We start from the raw sequence: 26,980 nt of genomic DNA on the forward strand, positions 1-26,980 counted from the left end.
ATGAAAAAAAAAAAAGAAGAAAAAACAACCACTGCATGATGCACAATCAGTCAAATATTGCCTTAACAGTTGCAACTTCATCATTATATTGCCTCTGAGAAAAAGGTTCAGCTGGGATCGGTGTATCAGAATGAACTCCACTGTCAGAATGACTGCGAATAATAATTCAGAAAACAAAAATCATAGGGAGTTGTCTGTGCTTTCCACCTGAAAGACCCCTCTAAAAGTGCCAGAAGAGGGGGGAATATGGCTGAAAGAGAACGATAGGGAAAAAAGGGGAGGTTGAATGGGCAAAGAGTTTGATGTGAGTGCAGGTCTCACCCTCAGAGGCCTCGGGAAATTGCGCACTCACAGGGAAGTGAGGAGGATTATTGATATTGGGCTGATAGCTGGAAATCTTTAGGGGGAAGTTTGAGGCCAAGGGAGTTGGTGCCCAGTGGGTCGATCATGTTCTTGTAGCGTTCGCCGCGGTGTTTCATCAGGAATGGACCCCAGTCGGGTTGAGGAGAGCAAACCAACTTCAGCCGCTGCGGAAAGAGAGAAAGTCCATCAGAATCGTGTGACGGGGGCTTGGTTTGCATCCTATCTTGTAGATATTGATTTGGTTTGATCTTTCAAAACTCAAAGAAATTACAGAATTTCATAAAACAATTGAAATAGTATTACTTTGATGAATTATTTTGTTTATGTGATTTCCATGTTATATATATCAGTGGGGATTTAATTCGAATTATTTTATAATTATTATGCATGCAAAAGTTCTCAAACCACAGGACTAAAAACAATGACCAAGTGAAGACAAAAGGTGGTTAATTTTTGTTTTCTAATTAAATAAAAAAATGTAAAACAGAAAAAAAAAAACTTGGTATAAAGTTGATGAACTTTACAGTTATTGAACTGAACTGAACCAACACTGACTTTGTGGTCAGACTGAATTATGACTCGTATCTCATATCTGGCTGTAATGACTCATATCTCTCATATTTGATGAAGTTTGCATCATTTATTATATTATTTTCCTGTTTATTACTGTGGCTGTTATGTATTTTATAAAGCACTATAGAAATAAAGGTGACTTGACTTGACTTTAAAAGGAGAAGAAAAAGATCACAAGATCAAGGACTAAACATTTTAACCAAAAATCTTGATGTCGATATAAAAAATGTCCTTGAGCTTTATGAAATTTATGCAAAAACTACCCATTTTCTTACCGAGTTTACAACATTGGGTGCTTTTCAAAAACACCACAGTAGAAAAGAAAACAACCCAGTTGGTTACACTTTATGTCGACTGTCCACTATAGACATGCTATTAACTATAAAATAACTTTGCAACTACAGTATAGTACAGGTCAACTAACTCTCATTATAATACTAGTAGACCGTTAGGTTAGGGTTGAGTTGACATCTACTTGATTCAAAAACCTCTCGGATTTCATCAAAAAGATCTTCATTTGTGTTCCGAAGAAGAACGAAGGTCTAACGGGTTTGGAGTGACATGAGGGTGAGTAATTAATGACAGAAATTTCATTTTTGGGTGAACTATCCCTTTAAGCTAAAAAAAATAAATAAAGATGGCATCTGAAAGTTGCGGTTGGTGGTCTGTTTGTGTGTAAAGGTACACACAAAGCATACACACTTAGCGTTCTCCTACTGTACCTCCCTCTAACTTTGCAACTACATGTCAACTAGCAGTCATTAGAGTATTAGTAAACTGTCTGCTTACTATCTGCTAACACTTTATTTTGAAATCTGTCTGCTTAATATCTGCTAACACTTTATTTTGATGCTCCTCCAACAGACATTCTACTGACTATAAGTAACTTTGCAAATACTTTGTTCTTATTCTACTAACCCTAACTTAACGGTCTACTAGTACTCTAATGAGAAACATTAGTTTTTGACTAACGTTTTCCACTTTTGATGTAATTTCTAGCAAGAGACTATTATTGCAGTAATTTAATATTTGCTTAGTTATCAACAAAGCTTGTTGCAGATCTTAAAACAGTTATGCTTCCTTCATACGCAAAGGCTACATGCAAATACATTGCCTAATAATCTGCCTAAGTTTTCAGACGCAGCCATAGAATGTCTAAAGTGGACACTTGAAATTAAGTGTTACCACCCAAACACCTCTCCCTTACCTCAATAAATGATCCAGGTGCGAGGTGCATCTTGATAACAAACATGATGGGAATCCATATAACAGAACAGATGACCATTAGCCAGCCGAGTACCATTGACCAGGTCGGATAAGTGTATTCCTCATAAGTCATCACCTTCCACTGGTACAGACTAAGTGCCAAAATAAACTAGAGAGTGAGGAAGAGAGAGAGAGGGTCAGTGGCAGTACTATCCAACAGTTAGCACTGATGAATTTGCGCATGCAATGGCACTGGATGTCTGCAGGAATGGTCATATAAAACTTTGTCTCATCTGTATAAGGTGGACATACTGTGAGAATGGTTGGTGTGACAAAAGCCCAACAGACTCTCCAAAACCTGTTTGGCTGGAACCCAATCATCATCTCAATGTCCTCGCAGAACCGTTGTAGACCTGCACCACAAATAGAGGGAGGGAGGGAGGAAGGAAGGAAGGAAGGAAGGAAGGAAGGAAGGAAGGAAGGAAGGAAGGAAGAAAGAAAGAAAGAAAGAAAGAAAGAAAGAAAGAAAGAAAGAAAGAAAGAAAGAAAGAAAGAAAGAAAGAAAGAAAGAAAGAAAGAAAGAAAGAAAGAAAGAAAGAACAAAAATCAATGGGCATTAACATTTGTTAAAAAAACTATTTGGACATTTATCTCTCTGGACTAAATTTAGTCATACATTTAAATTAATATATTATATGACATATATTATACATTTATATAACTAAACTAACTAATAACTAAAATACTTGAGCCCACTCATTACTACCTGCTTGTTTGTTGGTTTGTCTACTTGTTTGTAATTTTCTTTTCTTATCACCTAAAAAATCTGATCCCTGCTGTGCACTAAAATAAATTACTGAGATCTAAAGGTAAATTGTAAGTTAAACTCACCATAAATGTATGAGATTCCAACCAGTTCAAATATGGCAATGATGACCAGAGAGTAAGAGGCTGCATACGTGTCCACCAGCTGAAGCATGTACATTCCACTCTGTAGGTCAAAACACACAAATACACACAATTCAAAATACAAATAGTTATCTAATGAAACCTAATCTACAAATAACCAAATAAAACAACAACAACAACAAAAAGACCAATTAACTTTCATTCCTGACAATTCCATTTAACTGCTTTATGAATTCCATTCCAGTCTCTTTACTTTCCTATATACTTGCTTTATACTGATTAGCAGAGAGCCACTTTAATTAAAGAGTGCTATAAAGGTAAAGGTGTTGCAGTTGGGAATAATAGTAAATGTCCTACCTCAGTGATCATGGGGAAACCCAGCACAAAAAAGGACAAACAGCAAATCAAAGTGAACTGAGGCTTGTGTTTGCGCAGGTAGTTGGGGAACTCATCAGAAACAGACGTCACTATAGTTTCTATGGTGGCAAACTAGAGAGGAACCAAAGTGTGAACAAAAAAAAAAAAGGATTTAGTTGTTGTATTTATTCAGCTTTCACATAGACTGTAAAAAAAGACAGATGACATGTCTCCATTTCTTTCCACTGTAGAAAATTGAAGCCAAAATATCCCTGAAATGGCAGTTGACATTATGCGCCGATTGTCATTTGGAGCCGGATTATCAAGGTCCCACCCACAGTCCTGCTCACGAGGACTCAATCACAAGCACAGCTGTGAATCATGACGTTACACCCCATTTTTATAGCATCAAATAATAAGTTGCTGTTTACTCTACACCGTTTTCAACTAAAAACTTTGTATGAATTTTGGCCATTCATTTACACGACAATTAGTCCAGTCATTTTATGAAAAAAGTTTGAACAAATTGCAACAGAAGCAAACTCAACTGATTTTATATCCTCAGTATGTCCTGAGTAAGGAAAAAAAAGTCCCGAAGAATCCCATTAGGGGACAGTTTCGAAAAAAGAAACAGTCCCACGGACCCAGCCCCAAACCCAATCTCTGCAATAATAATTAATAAAGGCTGGTTTCTAAAGTACTTCTTCCTGCCTCTATGTATAAATGCTCATGGGTAGCCTAAATGGGTTCCATTCAGACCTTAACATAAAGTATTTTACTGTTATGTGTCAACAAGATTCAACAAGACATTTTCACCTGGCTATACCCAATGTTTAGATCTGTTGTGGTATTTATGCAAAATTTGTCTTGATGCAAGTAATCAACTCAGTCATTTTCATGGTGATATCTAAAGGTTAAAATTTTTACCCTATTCACGTAAGAAAAAGAATGAATAGGCGTATGAATAGGCTATATTTGGGTCTTTTTCTAAACTTTCCCCTAATGGGATTCTTCGGGACTTTTTTTTTTCCTTATTCAGGACATATTGAGGATACAAAATCAGTTGAGTTTGCTTCTGTTGCAATTTGTTCAAGGTTGACCCCCATTTTGGCTTAAAATGACTGGACTAAATGGTGTTTTAGGGGCCTGAAAATGCAAACTTTTGAAAAGGGGTTTCAAAGTGCACGTTTTTTAAAACAATATTGTTATCATCTCCATGTAAACAACAAAAAAGCGATGTCATGTGCATGCGTGTTACGAGTTCAGTCTATAGGCGCGTAGTGTTTCTTTACAAAGTGACATCACCAACTACTGGCCTGGCATGAATAATACAGCGTTTTTAGTCGTTTTCATGAATCTGTGTGAACGGGGATGACAACAGGGTGACAACAACGTTGTCGTAAATATGCAAAAAAAAAGGCAAAGGAAAAACTTTTACTTTTTTAGTACATTGTTGTCGTGTAAATGCACTAGAGCTGCACGATTCTGGATAAATTGAGAATCATGATTTTTTTTGTTCTAAACTGAGATCACGATTCTCCCAAGATTCTGACTTAACAAAAAAAACTAACTTAATAGATGTTATGACAAATGTTAAATGCTGCAGTCTATTTAAAATGTTGAATTAATATGAATTGTTTGAAAAAAACTTTAAAAGTCATGAATGATTCAATAGCCCCTTTCACACAGCAATCCTGGTAAAGTACCGTAAATTGCCGGAACCAATTTACTGGTATATCTGAAAAGGTTCTGTTGAACACATGATCTGCTACCAGTAATTTACTCGTAAAGACTGTAAGTGTGAAAGGGGCTAATGACTTAATACTTCACTTGTTTCATTACTGGATGAATCACCATTCTTGAATGAATATCTCGAATGAATGATTCAAAGACAAATATATTTTTTAACAGTCACACTGGTGTTGTAACAATGTAATTGATATAACCGTTGAAATATCAAGTTACTATCAAAAGTAACTTGTTCTTTTTTGATTGCTACCATAGACATCAGTGTTTATATCCGAACTATAAACTTTTATCCCAGTACTTCTGTAACACAGAAATAATGATAATGTGTGGTTGAAAAGATTGTGAAGCGGTTTCATACCCATTCATGACAACTGCTTCTTCTGGGTCAGCGCCAACGCAAATATGAATGTTCCGGTGTGATTTTGTCAAAGGTTTAACAGACATAGATTGTTGTCATTAATAAATGAGATAGCGTGGGTGTTTGAATCGAGATTCCGATCTTTTATCAATTAATCGTGCAGCTCTAAAACGTACCCTATTTAAAACAAACACAAACATACGTCAGCATGATAAGAACTACCTGACAGAAACCATCTTCAGAAAAAAAATAATAATTTGAAGTGCAATTGGATTTTTTAGTTTGGCTTGTGTCCCATACGATAACATGGAGAGGCCAGGGTTTATGACCTATACTGCAGCCAGCCACTAGGGGGCGATACAAATATTTTGGCTTCACTTTTCAGGACGTGTGTGGCAAACTTCAGCTATCACATAACAACTGAAGAAAAAACTGTAAATCATAAGATTTATGTTTGCCATTACCATAGTATCCAGACCAAGCGTAAGCAACATGAGGAAGAAGATGATGGCCCAGAAAGGTGACAAGGGCAGCCTAGTCAGAGCCTCTGGATACACCACAAACGCAATACCTGGACCTACAAAAAAGAGCATATTTACAAACCAGAAGCCTTTTAGATCTGATAATAGTGCAAACAGCATGATGAGCTTTATATATTTCCACTAACACCAACACCAAACCTCTGATCACAGTTAATCATAGCACAAACACATGCACTCATACTATGTACCTTCATCTGCCACTCTCTCGATGGGGACTTTGAGCTCATGAGCCATGAAGCCAATAACTGAAAAAATGACAAAACCAGCAAAAATACTGGTGGCACTGTTTGTACACGTCACAATGAGAGTATCCCTACAAAACAAGAGATAGAGGACATGATGTCATTTTAAATCATAAATAATATTCAAATACATAGATCAGATTTTGAGAGGATGTGTCTATTGAATGTATACAATCCCTTGCGCAGTCAGTGTTGCGGTCTTCTTTTTAAAATGAATGTGAAACAATAATAGTTATCCTCTTTTTGTTGGTTAAAAAGACTAATTTGTTTACATTCGATAATTCAGATTAATCACATTGATCTCAACAAAACTTAATCAATGTACACTAGTGTTAAAATGTTCTGGATCAGTAAGATTTTTGTTTTGTTTTTGAAAGACGTCTCAAATGCTCACCAAGGCTGCATTTATTTGATCAGACAAAGTAAAAACAGAAAATATTATTGTGAAATATTATTCAAATTTAAATTAAGTGTTTTTGGTTACACTTTATTTTAGGGTTTAATATTACAGTGTAATTATACATTTAAGTACTGAGTAATAATAATTAACTAACTTACTGTAGGGTTAGGGTTAGGATGAGGGTTTGGTTTAGGGTTAATTGCATGTAATTATGCATAAATTATAGTTACTACTACAGTAACTGTAACGTGTAACAATGACATTGTAAAATAAAGTGTTACCATGTTCTCTATTAATATATTTTCAAATGTTATTTATTCCTTTGATCAAAGCTGAATTTTCAGCATCATTACTCCAGTCTTTAGTGTCACATGATCTTTCAGAAATCATTCTAATATGATGATTTGCTGCGCAAGAAACATTTATTATTATTTTTTCAGGATTCTTTGATGAATAGAAAGTTCAAAATTACAGCATTTATGTATAAATTTACAAAGTTTATTTGAAATAAAAATATTTTGTTTCAATTATACATATCTTTACCTGCCACTTTGATCAATGCATCCTTGCTGAATAAAAATATTGATTTCTTTTTTTTCCTTTTCTTTCTGACCTCAAACTTTTGAACTGTAACTGACAGTGCTAGTTACCTGTAACAGTTGTTGTGGAACTTATTGTAGGATGACAGGGTTATGAGACCTCCCCATGCTGCAGACAGAGAGAAGAAGATCTGGGTAGCAGCATCCTTCCACACCTAGAGTAAAAGCGAAAGAGAGAAAGAAACACAGACAGACAGATGGAGGAAGAAGAAAAATAAGACTGAATCTAGAGGAGCGTCCATCAAACAGAAAACATTTGACTATAGTGAATAAAAAACATTCTTTCTATTACCTTGGAATCATTGAGTTTTTCCCATTTGGGTGTTATGAAGTAAAGGATCCCAGAACCGGCCCCAGGCAGAGTGACCCCTCGGATCAGCAGGATGACCAACACCACGTAAGGGAACGTGGCAGTGAAATACACCACCTGAAAACAGGAAAAATAGTGAATAACAATGTTTTAATCAAAGAGATTACTAGCCAGTAGTTTATCTAGGTTAAAGATCAATTCAAACTTTGATTTGCCCCTAAAGTTTTTGCCAATCTTTTGCCTTAAAAAAATTAAAATTAAAATGCCAAATTAAAAAACACACATTTAAGAATTGGGATTATTTCTAGTTAATTGCTAATTACTCACAGTTTTGGTACTCTCTACTATGAACTGTCTGATGATTGTAATATTACAAAGCCTTAATTTCTCATTTTTAAGAGAGAGACTCCAAATGGCTACTGAAACCTTAATAATATGAAACATTTTTATACCGTTCAAAGATCTGGGGTCAGTAAGATTTTTTTTTTTCCAGCAAGAATGCATTAAATTAATCAAAAGAGACAGAAAATACATTTATAATGTTACAAAAGATTTCTGTTTTAAATTAATGGAATTTTTAAACTCTCTATTCATCAAAGAACCCTAACAAATCACCACGTCTCCACAAAAATATTAAGCAGCACAACTGTTTTCAACATTGTTCATAGTAATAAATGTTTCTTGAGCAGCAAATCATCATATTATAATGATTTCTGAAAGATCATGTGACACTGAAGACTGGAGTAATGATGCTGAAAATACAGCCTTTACCATAACAGCAACACATTACATTTTAAAAAACATTTAAAAAGGAAAACAGTTATTTACACTGTTATAACATTTTTCAATATTACAGTTTTTACTGTATTTTTGATCAAATAAACCTCAGTGAGCATAAAAGACATACCAAAAATATTTGAAAATCTTACCGACCCCCGACTTCTGAAAGGTGTGTATTCATTTCTGAAAACTCAGTATTAGCTGATTTCTTTAAAGAGGATGAGTGACTAGATTTAACTTGCCACAAACGAAGTGGGCTTTGCATTGGACCAGAATGAGGCCTGCAGGTTTCTCTTTTATCATAGTTCCTGTAAATGAGAAATAAGGAGAGAAAATAGTCAACCTGTTTTCTTACCTTCCCTGAGGACTTGATACCCTTAGCCAAAGAGGCATAAACAATAAGCCAAGCCAGTAAAAGGCAAGCAGCCAAAGGCCAACGGATGTCACCTGGGTATTCAATACCCTTAGAAATATGCAACACGTTATACCTATCAAGAAAGCAGAAAGATTTGCATATATTTAATCTACAAAACATAAAACACCTTTAAACACAGAAAGATAGATCGAAAAGCACACTTACTTGAAATACTCCTCACTAGGGCTGACATAGGTTTTATTGTCGAATGTCACATTTAACAGTTTACTTAAATTCCCGACAGCATTTGCAGATAAACAGAATGTAGTGTTCTTGACTGATGTGATGTTTCTGTCCCTTAGTATACAGGTGTCTGGCCAGAAGAAACAATGACAGAACTTGGAATGAACGTGAATTTGTTTTCCTCTGTTTTTCATCATAATTCACTGCCTAGTTGAAAAACATTTTAAAGCAAATCAAGTCCAAGAAATCAATCAAACGTCGCACAAATACCCATTTCACACACATCCACACAACAGACCTTATTCACAGCAGCGCCATCTTTGTTTTTTAACAGGAATTAAAGCGAGTGGTAAGGGATAGACAGTGGGTTGTACTGTTATTTCGTGTGTTTCTGAATTGTTCTGCAGAAATATATTTCCAAGACATTTCAGTGAAAAATATGAACTGTGGAAAATTATATAGCCTATATATTTTTTATTCTCCTGACGAAACATTGCAAAAATATGTTTCCACGACATTTCAGTAGAAAATATGAGCTGTGGAAAATTATAAGTGATCTAGGAGCTTTATACAGCGGATGCCATTGAAAACACGGTAAGTGTATCCCTCAATCTCGCTTTCATTCATACCTGTCATGGCGCTGCTCTGAATAAGGTCTATACAGTCTTTGATATTGCCGTGCAGATTCAGTGGCGCTACTCAGACAAGCCACGAGGTGGCAGTGCATCTCACTGCGGCACTGCACCAACTCTTACAGTAAATTTGTCAAGCAAGCAGATTTTCTGCTGAATTCACCAAAAGCACGACATTGAGAAAAGCGTTTTAAAACGATTTACAACGTAAAATGCTAACAAATTCAATCAAATACATAATAAAGCCCCAGAGTTTTCATTCTAATTAGATTTTTAAGCATTCATTATGATAGACCACACAACATTTTTTCACTAATCGCACAATGTGAAACAATAATCCTAAATAAAAAATAAAAACGCCAAATCCCTTTGTATTGCAAGATGGTAAATCAGTTTTTGTAGCAGACAAAAAAAAAAAAAAAAAAACTGTCAAGTCATCAAATAAAAACTTTTGCTCAAATGAAACAGGACAATTGCGTTTGGGGTATAAAGGGAGAAACTGAGTAATTGAGAGGTACAGGCCACTTAATTCCTGAAATACAGGTTGCGCATTGCGCATTTTAGTTAGAAAAAAGAAGGGGGGGCTGGGGGAGAGACTCAGAGAGAGAGAGAGAGAGAGAGAGAGAGAGAGAGAGAGAGAGAGACAGAGAGAGAGAGAGAGAGAGAGAGGAAGAGAGGGGGGCTCATCCTTACCCAAAAGCAGCATGTCTTTGTCTTTGCACTCGATGGTGTTCCACTCATTTTTACAGGTGGCCCATGGCAGTGTCTCCTTCAACGAAGCGAACAGGTAGTACAATGTCCAGCACATAATAATATTATAGTATATGGCTATCAAGACAGATATTATCAACATGGCAATCCCGCAACCTATAATAACAAAATGAAACCAGATAATAGAAATTACACTTAAAGCAGGCGGAAAGTCGATTACCATTTGACTGGAAACACTAACAGAACACATTAACACAAACAGTGCTCATCATATCTGAGGATCGGTTAATAAAAGTACCGTCAGTTTACCTTGTAGAGCCGGAATCGCTTTCCACACTGACACCGGGCCTTGGCTGGCGAACTGACCCAACGACACCTCCAACAGAAATATAGGGATGCCGGCCAGGCATAACATGATTAGGTAAGGTATCAAAAACGCACCTAAAGGAAGAGAGAACAGCTGCTATTGGACGAAATTCAGGACTCAATAATAAAAGTGAACAAACTCCCACAAAGTTTAGTAGCCTAGCCTAGTTAACCTTAATTTTGAAATTTGAGTTTGAATTTGTTTGTAATTAAAATAAACACATAATATAAGCTTTAACAATATAGCATTGATAACATCATTAGGCTATATTGAAATAAGATCTTTTATAATAAATAGCCTACATTAAATATTAAACATAATAAAACATACAACAATATACACTTTTCAATTGTATAATAATAACAACACTAAAAATGGTATGTTGTTTAAACTCACGTTTAGGTAAAACATGGACAAATCCAACCGTTGGTTTTAAAAATGTGATTAAAAAAAAATTAAACCAACGGTTGGGTTTCTCCATAGGTGACCCAACCATGGTTTGAAACAACCCATCTTTTTTTTGAGTCATTTTGTTTGCCTTATAATTCGTAGGCTATTCTATAATGCAATCCGTAATCATAGAACTTTGTTGTTGTTTTTTGGTTATAACAGATTTTTTATTATTATTGTTGCTTCTAACGAAAGTGTACATGTGTATATTACAACGCATGGCCATTGTGGAAAATCAAAAGACTAGTTTTCGATAAGCTAAAATAAAATAAATGATCTGTACAAGCACCAAAATATTCAGTTTAGTTCTCGCGTGCTGTCCCGTAATTATTTTCTCACCTCCACCATTCTGGAAAGCAAGATATGGGAATCTCCACACATTTCCCAACCCCACGGCATATCCCACCATGGACAGAATAAAATCCAGTTTGTTGGTCCAGTTCCCCCGGGCTTTATTCTCATCTCCTCCCGCATCATCATCATCATCCTCCTGGAAGAACAGTCCACTAAGTGTTTAGAATTATCGGCAGTGGGGTGTTATGATAGATATTCGATTATTAACGATCATGACAATTATCAGATTATGGGTCAATAAAATGATAGATGTATTAACATTTCATCACTTGAAAAAACAAACACACAAATTCTCCCCCAACAACTTTTTGTCCCGTTTCGGTGCCCTGGCCGCCCTTGGCTCTGATGAAAACCCCCAATGGGGATTGTCCTATAAGCAGATTCTTATGTAACACATTATCCTGCAACACAACCAGCCACCAGAAACCAATCTCTGGGGAAGACAAACCTCACAGTTCGCAGAGTAAAGCATACATGCAGACAGAGCTCAGCAGCTTCATTTACAACCAAAAAGCAAATGTTGGGACTCTTTTGTTTCAGTGGCAATGCAGCAGTATCCTAATACATACAGCATTTGATGTATTCGGATCCTTGACACATCCTCTTACTCGACCTGTTTGTGAAATCTGGTGTAATTATTGTGCTGTCAGAAATAATCACTATCAATACTTAAATCTTTCCAGATTGGAAGCAGATTTCGTTTCGCTGTCCACTTTTGAGAGAAGAACAATGTCCTTCAGTCCAAAACACTTATGATTTGTTCTAATATGAGAACCGGATATCACACATAACAGTCATAGAATACAAAACCAAACTAATAGGCCTGCTGTTATCTTACACAGTTTAAAAAAGGTGCAAATTATGCGAAAGTGCAAACAAAAGGTTCGGGGGTCTTAAAGTCAATATTCCTTTTATTTTTATTTTCAAGTGTATATGTTTCAAACGTGTCTTTAACGGTAAAATAGCCTACTACAAGTTATGCTGGCTTCACGTGCTATCGGAATTATCGTAAATACGACTTTCCTAGTTAAAAATTGGACATGAACGCCCTTTCAAGTCGTATTTACTACTGGGAAGCTCGAGGATCATTTTGATACCCAAGTTCCCGAGTTGATGCTGTGACTGATATTCTTTATTCGTTTGACAGTGCGCAGTTTATCAGCCTAATGCAGATTTACAAATATGAATAATCATTTGAAGCGTATTGTACAGCGAAAATAGCCTGTATTTGACCGAAATTCCAGAATCAGCAGCATATAGGCTATATTGTTGTCAGTGAATGACGCTAAATATCATTTTGGTTTTAGTACGATTTCCCCCAAAACAGGCAAGAATAAACCTGGTGTCCATGACCTTCCTGTTCTTTCCAACAACAAAGCACCTGATTACGACAAACTCGTAATCCCGACTTCAGACGTGGGAAGTAGGAAATATCCGATAGCATATGAAGGCACATTAGCACAGCACTTATTATAACCTACCTGTCGCCAAATAGATGCTAGCGAATAGATTTGCGGCAAAGAGGTTACCATAGCAACAATAAGCTACCCCAAATAACTCTCATTTACTACAAAGTGTTTAAAGGCCACAATAAAACACTAGGCTACATCTCTTTTTTTTAAGCTTACCGTGCTTGTGGTAGTTGGCACCAAATTACCTTTCGGTTGAGTGAGACAAACAAGCCTTTATAATTTTTTTTTTTTTTTTAAACATTAAGCTATGTTATTTTATTTTGAATTATTTTTAAATCCCACCAGAGTGGGTTAACAAAGTTCTCGCAAACATTTCAAAATTGTAACTGTAAAAAAAAAAAAAAAACGGACAAAGCAGCAACTTGATTGTAGCGGTTCCTTTCGCTCAACAATGCAATATAGCCTACCAAACTTAGAAGAAAAGGAAAAAAAAAACTCAACATCACAGCTTTTGCTTTTGCTCAAGACTCTCCCCGTTTGAAAGCTTTGCGCTCAGGGGTGATTGGCTGATTCTACCCTATTGAAACGCTCATTTGTAAGCACTTACCCCGGTCACCGTGCCAGGCAGAACAGATGTATTGCCATCTGTACCCAGTATGATGGTGGTCTGGCTCATGGAGGTCCAGTCACCGGTGCTGTTCTTATGCTCCGCCGCGATCCTTACAGCACTTTGATTGTTAGTCATGAAGTCCGACGAGGCTTTACCGGTCGAACCATCCATTTTACCAACGGAATCCTTGCGCACGTCGGAATTAACGGGAGCAAACGGGGGTCCAGGTGCAGCGTTCTTAAACGTCCCGTATGCTTTACTGGCTTCCATTTCGCACGGTTTATTTTCCGAGGGACAAAAAGTTTTCCGTTCGTTTGCAGGCGGCGGTTGAGGCATCGGGTTGCCGTTCTCCGGTTTGTTATTAGTTGTAGCTCCAACCGCTCCCCCCGACGGCTGGGGAGGAATACTGTTTGACGGCTGTCTCAACATTTCTCCGTGATCGGAAAAATCCTGCAACGTTAAAACGTTAAATACACATTAGACAGAAACTGAATAAATGCTATTTCACACCTACAATGACCCAACATTTTACACAAACCTGCCTATAGGCAAAATATTCACGCTTTCATACTGTAACTTCTGCAACGTGTGTTTTTGCTAGATCGTTTCTGGACATGTCTGCTCCACTTCTTTGATTTTCAGCTCACGGACGGTCGCTGTTTGCTTCTTGCTTTTACCATTAGAGAAAGGTTCTTTAATTTTACGCCTCATTTACCTCCTGTCATTCAACCCCGGCGCATCCCCTGGTTTTATGGGCAATAGACAAGCTGCCGGGCTCGGCCGAGGCTTTCCCCCCTGCGGCAGGCACCAGTCCCGGTGCAAGTGTGCAGTACAAACCCGGGTGCAAACATGGAACATTACACCAACAATTACACTGCACCATAGGAGAACACTCTCCTAAAACCATTAAAAAAATAAAACCACAAAAAAACTCTATAAAAATAAAAATATAATTTTTATACCAAAGGGGGGGAAAAACGTATTAATTCGGCTGTCATTCTATGAATAATAGGCTATTATGGGTTTTAAACTTTTATTCATTGATAATGCTACAGCATAATATTTCCTAATAACACACACAAGTAATATTTCCATTGAAACGGTGTAAAAAGCCTGCATTAAAGTTTCAGCACCGTGGACAGCGACTCTTTGTTAATTAGCACATTTACAAATAACACTTTTTCGTTCCCAAAACTACTCCAAATAATTTGCAAACTGTTAACACACAAAGCGTAAAGTAATGAATGTGCTGTACTCACCATTTGTGCAGAGTCAACAAATGTGGGTTAATAGCAGAAAACAGCTGGAAAGACGGCAGGCAGACTGAGTTTGGCTGTGCAAAGTGCACAGCTTTCTATATCTCCGTGGGAAAGATCGGGTTTGCGTCAGTGCATGGTAAAGTACCCTTCGCATGACATTTTCTTGATAACAGGGCTTTGATAAATCATTGGCCTTCAATTCTGATTTTTAAAGGGGCAACAAGCGAAGACGTGAGCTCGTGACACACACAAGGCAGCGCGAGACTACGTTTGGGGACGGACTGGCTCGTGACTGATTAATAAACTTGTCCCTCAGGACTATGTAAAGATGTTCATCTGACGCACGGAGAAGATTCTGCAGACGCAGGCATCGTGGGGACTGCATAGCTGACCGAGTCCTATAGATACATATAATGACTTTTCATCATGCAATATTATTAAAAATAGATAGCAGGCCCATTCTTATATTTTCTAATTACATCTTATCGCAGGTTATTTACAAGCAATGCACAGATCTGCATCAAGGCTGGCGTTTTTTGTATTGATTTAGATAAGGCCATGGAAATATTATTTTTGAACGAAATAGCCTATATTTTACATGAATGAACACTCAAACAGTTGACTTTACATTATTATGAAACACCATTAAATATATAAAAAAATCTTTTCTTGCACAAAGTATTTGAGCAATGTTATATTTCACGGTTCTTATTTACACGTCAAACAAACCCCCACGTATGCTTATGCGTCATTGGCACACATATTGCTCAAGTGTGAAAAGTGGGCGAGGTTTTCAGAGGAGTGGAGGTACTCGTTTGTTAAACTTTTACGCAAGACAAAGGAGGAGTAATTTTCTATTTTTAGCTTCGATGTTGAGCATCCAAGCATCATACCCCGGAGTACAGTTTTTAAACAGAGAAGCACTGAATGGAACATAGCATCTTTATGAAATTATTACTATTATTGGGAAGAAAATGCATGAATAACGAACACGCATTAGGCTACAATAAATAGACCTAACTAATATAGTTTTTGTGTATTAGATTCATATTTGAATACTGAGCTGTTAAAGATTATGCATTTTGATTAAAGATATTATAAAGTGGCCAAGCAGATAATGAAGTAATATAATAACGCTGGTAAGTTGTTATTGAATCTTCGGCCCGCTCAGTTCCTCAGTCTTGATATCACTCTCTACATGCAGGCTTCTGCAGTGACCATCATAAATCTGCGGCCGCCTGTGATAAGCCTCTATACGGCTGGATTAGCTCTCCGCTCTGGGTTTAATTGCTTTGTCAACAAAGAATAATTGTAATTGATTTCTGCTTCTCTTTCTGTGTCACCTTTATACGTTCTCTTTAAAGCAGGTAAAGAAAAACAAAGTGCGTCCAAGGAATATGTGGTCTTTCAGTGGTCTATATTTCAATTTCTCAGGCAGTTTAGTCCAGTTTCAAATTAGTAACTGTCTTGTGTTTAATAACTTTTTTTGTTTTGGTATTCGGCTATTTCCCCAGACTTGTTTAGCTTTTTCTGCCATAAAACGACAGCGAACGCATTGGGTCTGATAAGGAATAAATTATGTTGAAACAAAGTAGGCCTACTCTCCACTTTCTTTCACTCTGTAATTAATTACATAGCCTAAGATAAGATTACGCATCAGGCGATAGTCATTTGTCGTCTTAGTATGTTGTTAAGACAACACAAAACCGTGCCCGTGAGGTAGGCTATGGAATATTAAAGGGCCATAAACGAAATCAAATAAGTGCTTACACCTAACCACGATTATCAGTTTCTGCCTTTGCAATGGACTTATTGTCTTTCTTTTTTTTTTAATGCAACGCAAGCGTATCAATAAAAACTTGTTTCATATTAGCACGATGGGTTTTCTTTTTCAGACCTGGGACAGTCTTGCACACTCGCTGCGGCGTGCACGCGCACGTATAGGGGGCAAGAACACAAGTGTGGATATTGGAGCACAGCCATCGACCCATGGGAGTGAAATGGTAGTGCCGTACAATAATAAATCATACCCGTCGCAACATTGTCCGTGACTTCTCTTAAAAACTGCATTTTTGGGGGGTTGCAGAACCCGCTTTGCCCACTCCAAAATGAATAAGTCATGCCAAACATAGATTAGCGGACAGGCCGTCAATTTGCATTTCCCACCCAATAAGCAGTTTATTCAACCTACGGAGGCATTTACTACATTGGCTGCCATTCAAACAAAACATGATTTTGTTTTGGGACCCTCGACGTATGCTGTTTTTTAAGATCATATTTATTCTGCCTTCACGTGCTATCGGAATTATGCTAAATTCGAGTTTCATAGTAGCCTAGGAAATTGGACATGAACGCCCTCCCAAGTCGTATTTACTAACCTACTGGGAAACTCGGAGATAATTTTGATACCAGTTTCCGAGTTGGGTGTGCCATAAAATTTCAACATTTTTTTTCTTTAACAGCTCTTTTCATTAAAGTAGTGCATATTTACACATATGAATAACCATTTGAAGTAGCCTATATTTTATGTTTTATACAGTGAAAATAGCCTGTTTTTGACCGAAATTCCAGAATTGCTAGCAAGCTGACTGTCTAGATAGATAAATATTTTGGCTTTAATAAGATTTCCCCAATAAATAGGCAAGAATAAACCCGGTGTCCTTCATGGTACCTGTTCTTTCGACAGTAAAGCAATTGATGATCTTGTAAGTGGGAAGTAGGAAATTTCCAATAGCATGTGAAGGAAGCATTGAAGCTCCCCCTAGGGGAAAGGGCTTGGTTATTACAAGGCTCCCTGAAAACCTGATTGGTCAATCGTGGCATTCAGAGGTGAGATAGGCCTTTTTCCTAATGACAAGTGGTGCAGGAATGATGTCAGAACCCAGAAGTCTAACTCGCCGCTGGTTCCTTCCGAGATTTTCCTATGGGGTTTTCAATTTATGAGTAAAATAAAGCCTGTGGTAAACATTGACGATACTTTGACGTTTTGTTCTACAACTAACACTGCACATTGACACCCCAAGCTGTCTTCTCTAGTTACTTATTAAAAACGTATGTTTTCAAAAATGAACAAAACTGCTTCAAAATTTGTTTCACTACATGTGTGTAATTTACGTTGTAGAACAAAGTATAGTCAAGTTATGTTAACTACATGCTTTATTTTTGTACACATAAATCGCAAAAACCCCAATAGGAAAATCTCGAAGGAACCAGCGGCGAATTAGGCTTCCTGGTTCTGACATCATCCCTGCACCACTATATGACAACACTATATAACAACAACCAATCTCCAACAATATCGGCCTGCTTCACGTCTGCTATTGTTAAGTGAATGCTAGGTATTTCAGTTTTTAGACATGCGTACAAATGACTTCACTGTACAATGACGAAGAAAAAAAGCAGAATCGTTTTTAGAAACGGTTCTTTAAAATGAACCGTTCGGGGGGAAAAAATGGCTTGTTGAAATAACCCATCAATACTGCGTTTCAACCGTAGTAAAAAGGACTCCTGGAACTTAAGTGAAACTTTATGGTAAACCGTATAAAAACCATAGAAAATTGACCACTTACATTACATTGAAGCTTATACTTGTTTATTCACACAAACAGGAAATGCTTTTCTTCCACTGCTTTGTATCAAATGCCTGAGTTTCATTGGAGGCCCAAGTTGTTGACTCAGTATCTGGCCCTGTTTTTTGTCACAGAGAAAACAACTTGGGAAAAATGACAACTTAAGCTATATATCAAACCCATAAATGAGTGACGTTTGGTAGAAAAAGACACTTTTTAATAGAATGTTTGTTATTAAACAATGCCTTGCTCAAAGTATGCGTTTTCTTCACTGGACGCTGTAGGTTTGCTTCCGGCCGGCGACTTCAAGTGTGATCAACAGCGCTCTGGGGTCCTTTCTGTTCTTATGCACTGTGATTTGACCTGGAAGCTCTTCTCCTGCACAGAGAGAGAAGAAAAACAGGATTTGACCAGAATCAATGCCTTCACACCAGTTTAAAATGTAAAATATTTGAGCGTTCCTAGAATGCATTAACATGCAAGAGGAAATGTTCATTTTTTTTATAACCAAAACTCAGCCCCAACTAACACTTTCCTGTCAAAACTCTGTGCTGTGTAATGCCAAAAGTGGGAATACCTACTGACTCACATTGAAGACAATTGCAATAGCTGAGAAGAGAAAGAGGTGATTAAAAGAAGCCGGGAGAGAATCGAGACGATGATGTGCCGTTTGGCTCCAGATGGCAGAGAAAGCTGCTCGACTACAGTACGACTGCAGTAAGAATACAGGCTTTATCGGGACGGCCTGAAGACAAGGACGATGATTACACCAGATAATCACTTTGATTAACTTCACGTTTCACTGCCAGACGTAAATGAATGTTTACCCATTTGGCAAACAAGCCCTCCACTCCCAGCCATTTTTTTTCTTTGCTGCAGGTTACATGAGATAAAGAAAAATGCTGACTGCAGCATTTTGAAACGAGAAGATGGGGAGAAGTCAGATGTGACCGTCACAGCGCGCTGCAACTGTCACACTGGTTTTGTTGCACGTTTTACTGTCAAATGATCCCATTAGAAGAGCCTTAAAAAAAAAAAAATGTTATTCTTTGCTGTAAGCTAAAAAAAAAGTACATTCATGCACTCATCATATGGTTTGTTCATAAGCACAAATAAAAAGCTGAAGCCTACATTTCATTTGTAAAGTAAATGATCTGGTAAGAACTCGTTTAATTAAAATCAACTGTGCAGTGAAAGACTTGACAGATCACATATTGCCTACCAAAAGTAAAAAGCACGCACGGCGGGTTTTCTCTTGACCAGTATGAGTACAAATGATAGAAAGATCTATTAAACTTCAGTGCCCTGCAGAAAATGAAAAAGCGTGATCAAACTGGTGTGTGTCTGCGCTTTATAACAAACACTATCCCAGTTGCTACCAATGGGCTTTGATACACAGAGGTCTGTCGAGAGAACACAGAGAGTGAAATTACTTGACCCTGCAATTCCTGGAAAAATCTCAGAGTAAAGCGGTTTGGGATGTAGTTACTGCGAGATTTTATTTTGAGACTACAGAGGCGAGAAAAAAGATTGGCAAGTGTGAAAAGGAAGCGGTTGGTGCACGTTAATTAAATAAAGAAGACAAGGCTGCTTCTAGAGCCGTCATACATCACAGTGCCATTTGCATTAAACATGCCAATGCGACCAAGGGTGACGGAGGCTGAAACGAGAAACGGACGAGACAGCGTAAGACATCTTGATGCATTTCTCGAAGAAACGTGACTGCTGATCAATGATACAGAACCAGAATCATAGTCCAAGCAAACATTCATTTAAAGGGATAGTTCATCAAAAAATGATAAAAAAGGTCTCTTTTCCAAAACTACAGAGCCCCTAAAGGGACTTGGTGAAGAAGAAAAAAAAGAGATGATTTGCCAATGCTTTTGCATTCCCTCTGAAAAACGTTTGCGTTCCCCGAGAAACTTTACGTTCGCTCGCAAAGAGCTCAAATTGGGAACGCGCAAAGTTTCTCAGGGAAAAATCGAAACATTTTCTAGAGAACGCAAAAGCAGTGACCAATCAATTTTCCACTAATATCATATTTTCCCATCACAATGCCCCTTTAAAGGCTCAGTACAAAACAACACTGGACATTATTGACTTTCACTGCATAAAAAACAAACAAACATTTTAATTTTAATATCTGTGTTCTGCAGAAGAAAGAAAGTCATAGTTTTTGAACTGATTTGGATTTGGAGTAAATAGTGATGCACCTATCATATTCATGGCCGATTACGATTTTTTTTACAAGCAAATCAGCCGATTCGTATACCTGTTGCCAATTTGTTTTGTTTATTTGCTCTATAACAGGCAAACTGTGAAAATTAAGGTTTTAATATTGTGTATATGACTATGTGGTGTTTTAAATATGCTTTAAGACAAACCATGTTTAAATTCATAAGTCAGCACCATTGCTCAGTATTTTCTTCTTAAAACTGCAGTGAACCAAAGACAGTCTCAAAAACACGGTTTGAAATCGCTGGTGTTTCTGACGTCACAAACTACCTTGTGACCAATCACGTCAACGAGTGATCATCAACGAGTGGATCTCTGAGCTGGTGTGAGTGAGTGGAGTGAGTGAGTGAGTTTGTCAATCACAAACTACCTTGTAACCAATCACGTCAACGAGTGGATCTCTGAGCTGGTGTGAGTTAAGTGGAGTGGAGGCGGGGCTAATTAGCATATTCATAGAACCGCGTTTACTAAATGAGGCAAGGGTGTAGAGTTACATTCAAGCTATTTTAAGGCACTGCCTTAGGAAGAAAACACTTAAATATGTCATTTTGTGATCAAAGCTGAGTTTTAAGGGATAAAATTATTGACTACAGGGGGGACAGATTATTTTTGATAAAGTATCTAATGTTCAATCACCATCACAGTTATCACGAAAAAGTCTTCCCAAACACTGCAGCACTAGATACAAAAGCTGCATTGTAAAACTTCTCCCTCTCTCACTCGCACTCTACAGCGCATAACCTCGTAAATCTGAAGCTCCTGTAAAGGAGATGCATAAAACAGGCCTTCGGAATCACCGGCCCTCTACAACGCCCCCGTCTATCAAATAATCGCACCTCCCCCTAAAGGAACCTTGCTCTGACACCTCAAGGACCTTTTCAGACTGCAAATAGACTGCACTTCCTGAGAGTTTAAAGTACTACGCAAATCATTATATGGTTGATTCAATAAGCAGCCTTGTTCTTAAAGTCCATTACCAATATATCGGCTTCAGAACACCTTGTCTGGAGAGCAGACGTGACGTACAATGAGGGTGACCTCTTTTATTGAAGCTCAAAGGTTGGTCACGCATGACAAATGAAGCTTTTTAAGGAAACGTTCTCATCTTTTCCTTTCAATGATCGACAAAACCAACCAAGTCATGACAAATGAAGGCTGCTTTAATTGATGTTGCACCAACTGAGGGCGTTTCAGAGGGCGTTTTGCATTTCCGTTGAATCCTCTACCTCCCCTCTCATCACACCTCTGAAAAGTAATTACTAAACTAACACAAACAGGAAAAGAGTCCAAGGCAACCTGAGTGTGAGCTGACAGGGATTTTCTTTCATGCAAATGACAGCTTGGTGATATATTACACAAAACACATTACTGTTTTTGTTTAGGAAAGAAATCCAATTTAAATTTACAAAAAGTTATAAATTATGCATTAAGGTAAGTGTGAAGAATGTCAAATATAATTCTTAACATTATTTCTAAACGTTCCTATTTTTGTGGATGAGCAGCCATCACCAAGAAAGCACAGTTAAGGTATCAGATGATAATAATAATACACAGGTATACACACTACTGTTCATACATTTGGGGTCAGTAGGATTTTTTTCAGGTTTTTGAAAGAGGTCTCTTCGGCTCAAAACTGTAATATTATGAAATATTATTACAATTAAAAATAACTTTTTTTTATTCATACATATTTTAAAGTGTAATTTATTCCTATGCTGCAAAGCTGAATTTTCAGCATCATTACTCCAGTCTTCAGTGTCACATGATCTTTTAGAAATCATGAACCATCATGTTTATGATCTTGAACTAATATGCCAATTTGAAACATTTCTTATTCTCAATGTAGAAAACAGGGTAACACTTTATTTTATTGTGATTACGATACTTTTACTAAAATAATAACAACAGTAAACTATGCATAATTGCAAGTGACTATCCTAAACCAAACCCTAACCGTAACTAAATAGTAAGTACATGTGATTAATTACTCAGTACTTATTTGAGATAAAGTGTAACCAAAAATATTTGCACTGCTTAATATTCAAGATAATTTTTTCACGATTCTTTGATAAACCGAAATTTCACAAGAACAGGATTTAATTGAAATAGATTTTGTAAGAATCTAAATGTCTTTATTTTAATCAACCTAAGAAAAATCTTATTGACCTCGAATGTACCATGGTACTGAATTGTTACAATATACCATTTAATCAAAAGCAATTATATATAATTTTACAAGGTACTCCAAATTATACTATAGTATTACAATGGTTGTTTCCCTCATACTTGTTTCTCTCAAACTACTTTTCCCCACATATTTTCATTCATATGCATTTGCACATACAGTCTTGACAACAGAAGATACTCTAAAGTCATTTGGTGCTAATCCAGAGGCAAAAGAACGTTCAAGCTAGGTGAGTGGGCATGCAAGTAAAAGATAAACTATAAATAAGGTTAGTCACTATAAATCACCAGTGTGAGGGACCCTGCTTATAGATTAAGCATTTTTTGGAGCAACAGCAAAATGTTCAAATATGCCATAAAATATGGCCAATGTGCCTTCTGATTCTAATCTGATGCTGATATCAGCAATGCAGAAGTAGCGTTAGCAGGCCTTCAAGTGGACGGCACTCTTATCATTGAACGGCTCCTGCAGGGACTGTTTGTGGTAATGCCTGTGGACAGCTACAGTTAGGCCACAGTCATTTATAATGTGTGCTGTATCAGAGAAACTGGCTAAAGCACCTTCATTCATCTGCGCATCAGATGACATTTCTCCAATTCCCATTATGATAAGACACACTTCATCTGTTAGCACGGCCAGGACACTGTCTCGCCATCTACGGACATACGGAGCCTTGATCTAGGTGTAGATGCTGCATTGCTTTAATACCTAAACATGAGGGAATATGCCTTTTAAGACATATAGGTTCTGATTTACTTCCCTCTCGCATTTTTTTAATAGTTTTCCTCCCATTATTTTCTTCCTATAAACAGTAGAGAATAGATTACGCATGCAATTCTGTGATCGCTAATAAAATAAATAATAAAAAGACAAATAAATATTATATTAAAATGAAAATAAATAAAAAGGAAAAGTAAATATAAATGAATCACTTTCTGGCTGAGATCAATGGTGCTTTTAGTTTTTTTTTTTCACACTTGAGTCCTCTTTTAAACTAGCCCAAATGCCTTTGCATTCACACTGTTCCTGGTTGTAAAATTAGCGACCAGTGCTCAAGTCCACTTTCCATTCACAATTCTTTTTTATTACATTTTGATTATATATTGCCTATTTTGCTGATTTATATGAAGAGAAAGAGAGAGTGTGTGTGTGTGTATACAGTATATATGTATGTAAACAACATACATAAACATGCATACATAAAACAATGTCATATTTGTTTTTAAACAACACAATATTAATGTTTTAACTTATGAAGACTTCAGAGATCAATATTTGGTGGAATAACCGTGATTTTCAATCACAGCTTTCATGGGTCTTGGTAAGCTCTCCACTAGTCTTTCACATAGCTGTTGGGTGACTTACTCCTGGCACAAAAAAAGTAGCTTGGCTATGTTTTATGGCTTGTGACCATTAATTTTCCTCTTGATCACATTCCAGAGGTTTTCAATGGGGTTCAGGTCTGGAGATTGAGCTGGCCATGACAGGGTCTTGTGCTGGTGGTCCTCCATCCACACCTTGATTGACCTGGCTGTGTGGTATGGTGCATTGTCCTGCTGGCTAAACCAATCCTCAGAGTTGGGGAACACTGTCAGAGCAGAAGGAAGCAAGTTTTCCTCCAGGACAACCTTGTGCGTGGCTTGATTCATGCGCCCTTCACAAAGATGAAAGATAAACCTCAGCCTGGCTCTTTTCATTGATGAAGGGCTTTTTTTCTAGTATTGCACGACTTCATCCCTGCCCCTAGGAGCCCCTAGGAGCCGGTGAACCATCCTCGCCGTGCACTTCACCCAGCTGCCGTTTGCCATTCTTTTGTAGGTCACTTAATGTCATCCTACGGTTGTTGAGTGGCATTCGAATGAGTTGGCGGTCATCCCGGTCAGTGGAGAGTCGTTTTCGCCCTCTGCCGGTCTGTAGCTTTGGTGCGGCCAGTGTCTGTAGCTTGACCTTGTTCTTATGAACCGCTGTCTTTGAAATTTTAAAGATGGAAGCAACCTGACACTCACTGTATCCCTCTGCCAGTAAATCCAGAATTGAAACCTTCTTTTCCTCACTCAAAACTTCTTTTCAACTCTTTTGGCATGTTCAATAGTCCAGCTGGTCCTATTGCAAGAGGATAGTGATGACCACAGTGGTTTTTATACTTTTCCTTGTTAAATGAGATTTGGTTCAGGTGATCACCTACTCAGTTCTTCATTAAGCAGAAGGAGGTGTGCCTGTGTTGGAATTCAACAAACACAGGAATGGAATGGCTGCCATACATGTAGAGATGCTGATTTAGGAAAAATCTCTTCATTTTCCCCAGAGCTATATGTATACATATGATTTTCTATATATTTTGTTTTTTCTTATTCATTTTGCTCTAATAAATATTTTTAAATAGTTTTTTATTTGAATTGTTCAATGTTTATGCTTTAATTGTTGCTAGTAAATGTATTACTAAAATGTATTGCTTCTTTTTATTACAGTTTATATATATTTTGCTTAAATTTACTGATTCGTGTCAATTACACACACACACACACACACATAATTACACTGATTAGCCAAAATATTACAACCACCTGCCCTGATTGTGTCCTGTGATCTCTGGCACCAAGACGTTAGATGTAAAAGAAAATGGGACTAATCAGATCCACTGCTCCAAGGTCCAGTTACAATGCTCATGTGCCCATTGTAGGCAGTTTTGATGGTGGACAGGGGTCATCATAGGCACTCTGACTGGTCTGTGGCCACGCAGCCCCATACACATCAGAGTGTGATGCACTGTATGTTGTGACACATTCCTCCAAATAACCATCATTAAAATTGTGTGTGAGTACACAGTAGACCTTCTGTTGGCTCAATCCAGACGGGATAGCGTTCGTTGCTCTCGTGCATCGATGAGCCTTGGGCGCCCAACACCCTGTCGCCGGTTTGTGGTTTGTCTCTCCTCGGATCACTGTTGGTAAATTCTCACCACTGCTGACCGAGAGCAACCCACAAGCCTTGTCTTTTCAGAGATACTCTGACCCATTTGCCTTTCCATAACAGATTTTGTCGCTCAGATCTTTATTCCTGCACATTTCTCCTGCATCCAACATGTCGATTATGAGAACTGATTGTTTGCTTACCATCACATATAACCAGACCATAATATGTGGCCTTGTTAGGAGATGATCATCGATATTCCCTTCACCTGTGACTGGTTATATTGTTTTGGGTCATCAGTGTGTGTATGTATGTATGCATGTATGTATTATATAAGTAAGCCAATTTAAAAATGTGTTAAATGGCAAAATTCCTTTGGGCCCCTAAATAATAATAGTGCACCTAAATAAATCTGTCTACAAACCTGATGCGTTGTTTCATCTTGAAATCCTATAGGAATGATTCTCCAGACACAATATATATATATATATATATATATCATCATAGATATTTATGAACAGCAAGAACAAACTGCATGGTTTATGTGGACTGGCCCTAGAACTGCTCAATCATGTGTCTATCTCTCAATGACTGACGGATAACCTGTGTCACCGTCTAAGAATCAACTGTCAGGCTAAAGAAAGATAAGATACACCTCCCTGTGACACATTTTTTGTGTCTTCTAAAAAAAGGTGATGACTGCACATGTACTCGCCAGATCTCATCACAGTTTGAACACAGACACCACTACATGCAAACACTGATGTGGAGACAACTAAAGCAAGTAAGAAGTATTTGTGAACAGGGTACAAACCGATTTTGGTAGGGATAGGGCTTTCCAGTAAGAACACTGTCTGCTTCCAGTGAGTCTTAGTGCAGTCTGGAGCAGTGGAGAACATGACCTAAGATTCAAAACAAAGCTGCATTAAAAACCAGTTTGTGTTAACAGAAGGAAAAAGCTCTTGTTCTGCTTTTCATCAGTCACTTTTCTTTCATATCAGTCACTTGTCTTGTAAATAAATAAATAAGTGAATAAGTGGAAATACTCAGTTCTGTTGTCAACCTTCACCAGGAAAAGAGGAATAATGCAAACAAATATTTACAAATACAAATAAGTAAATAAATATTTAGGTTTTTTAAACATTAAAAAAGTTTTTCACCTAAAAGAACAAATAAAATTGTTTAAAATGATGTACACTTACATGAGATTCCAGTCATATGACCGGCAGAGAAAAAGGCTGTTTTACTCTACATAAGTTAAGTCAAGTCACCTTTATTTATATAGCGCTTTATACAATAG

At 37.4% G+C, this 26,980-nt stretch overlaps 2 protein-coding genes across 3 annotated transcripts in view; both read right to left on the reverse strand.

Moving 5' to 3' along the window:
* On the reverse strand, positions 1 to 14,832 carry slc6a5 (solute carrier family 6 member 5). Its single transcript, XM_079866685.1, has 16 exons — positions 14,782 to 14,832; positions 13,520 to 13,972; positions 11,486 to 11,636; positions 10,639 to 10,770; positions 10,312 to 10,485; positions 8,969 to 9,116; positions 8,744 to 8,876; positions 7,591 to 7,725; positions 7,350 to 7,453; positions 6,246 to 6,370; positions 5,980 to 6,092; positions 3,409 to 3,540; positions 3,034 to 3,133; positions 2,455 to 2,555; positions 2,144 to 2,311; positions 1 to 527 (listed from the first exon to the last, which is right to left on the reverse strand). The coding sequence occupies exons 1-16, from the start codon at positions 14,782 to 14,784 to the stop codon at positions 369 to 371; spliced, it is 2,331 nt and encodes a 776-aa protein (XP_079722811.1). The 5' UTR covers positions 14,785 to 14,832; the 3' UTR covers positions 1 to 368.
* A 3,455-nt stretch (positions 14,833 to 18,287) lies between these two features.
* Positions 18,288 to 26,980, reverse strand: part of prmt3 (protein arginine methyltransferase 3) — a 54,077-nt gene continuing 45,384 nt past the window's right edge. Inside the window, exons 15-16 of one of the 2 annotated variants that reach the window (XM_079867816.1) lie at positions 26,495 to 26,582; positions 18,288 to 18,728 (exon numbers count right to left, since the gene is read on the reverse strand). In XM_079867816.1, the coding sequence (XP_079723942.1) occupies positions 18,619 to 18,728; positions 26,495 to 26,582 (198 nt within the window). In that variant the 3' untranslated portion in view covers positions 18,288 to 18,618. The remainder of the gene's footprint in view (positions 18,729 to 26,494; positions 26,583 to 26,980) is intronic. The other variant, XM_079867815.1, reaches the window with a different exon arrangement.

The sequence above is a fragment of the Squalius cephalus genome (genome assembly GCF_949319135.1).
Source record: "Squalius cephalus genome assembly, chromosome: 3".
Classification (NCBI taxonomy): Eukaryota; Metazoa; Chordata; class Actinopteri; order Cypriniformes; family Leuciscidae; genus Squalius; species Squalius cephalus.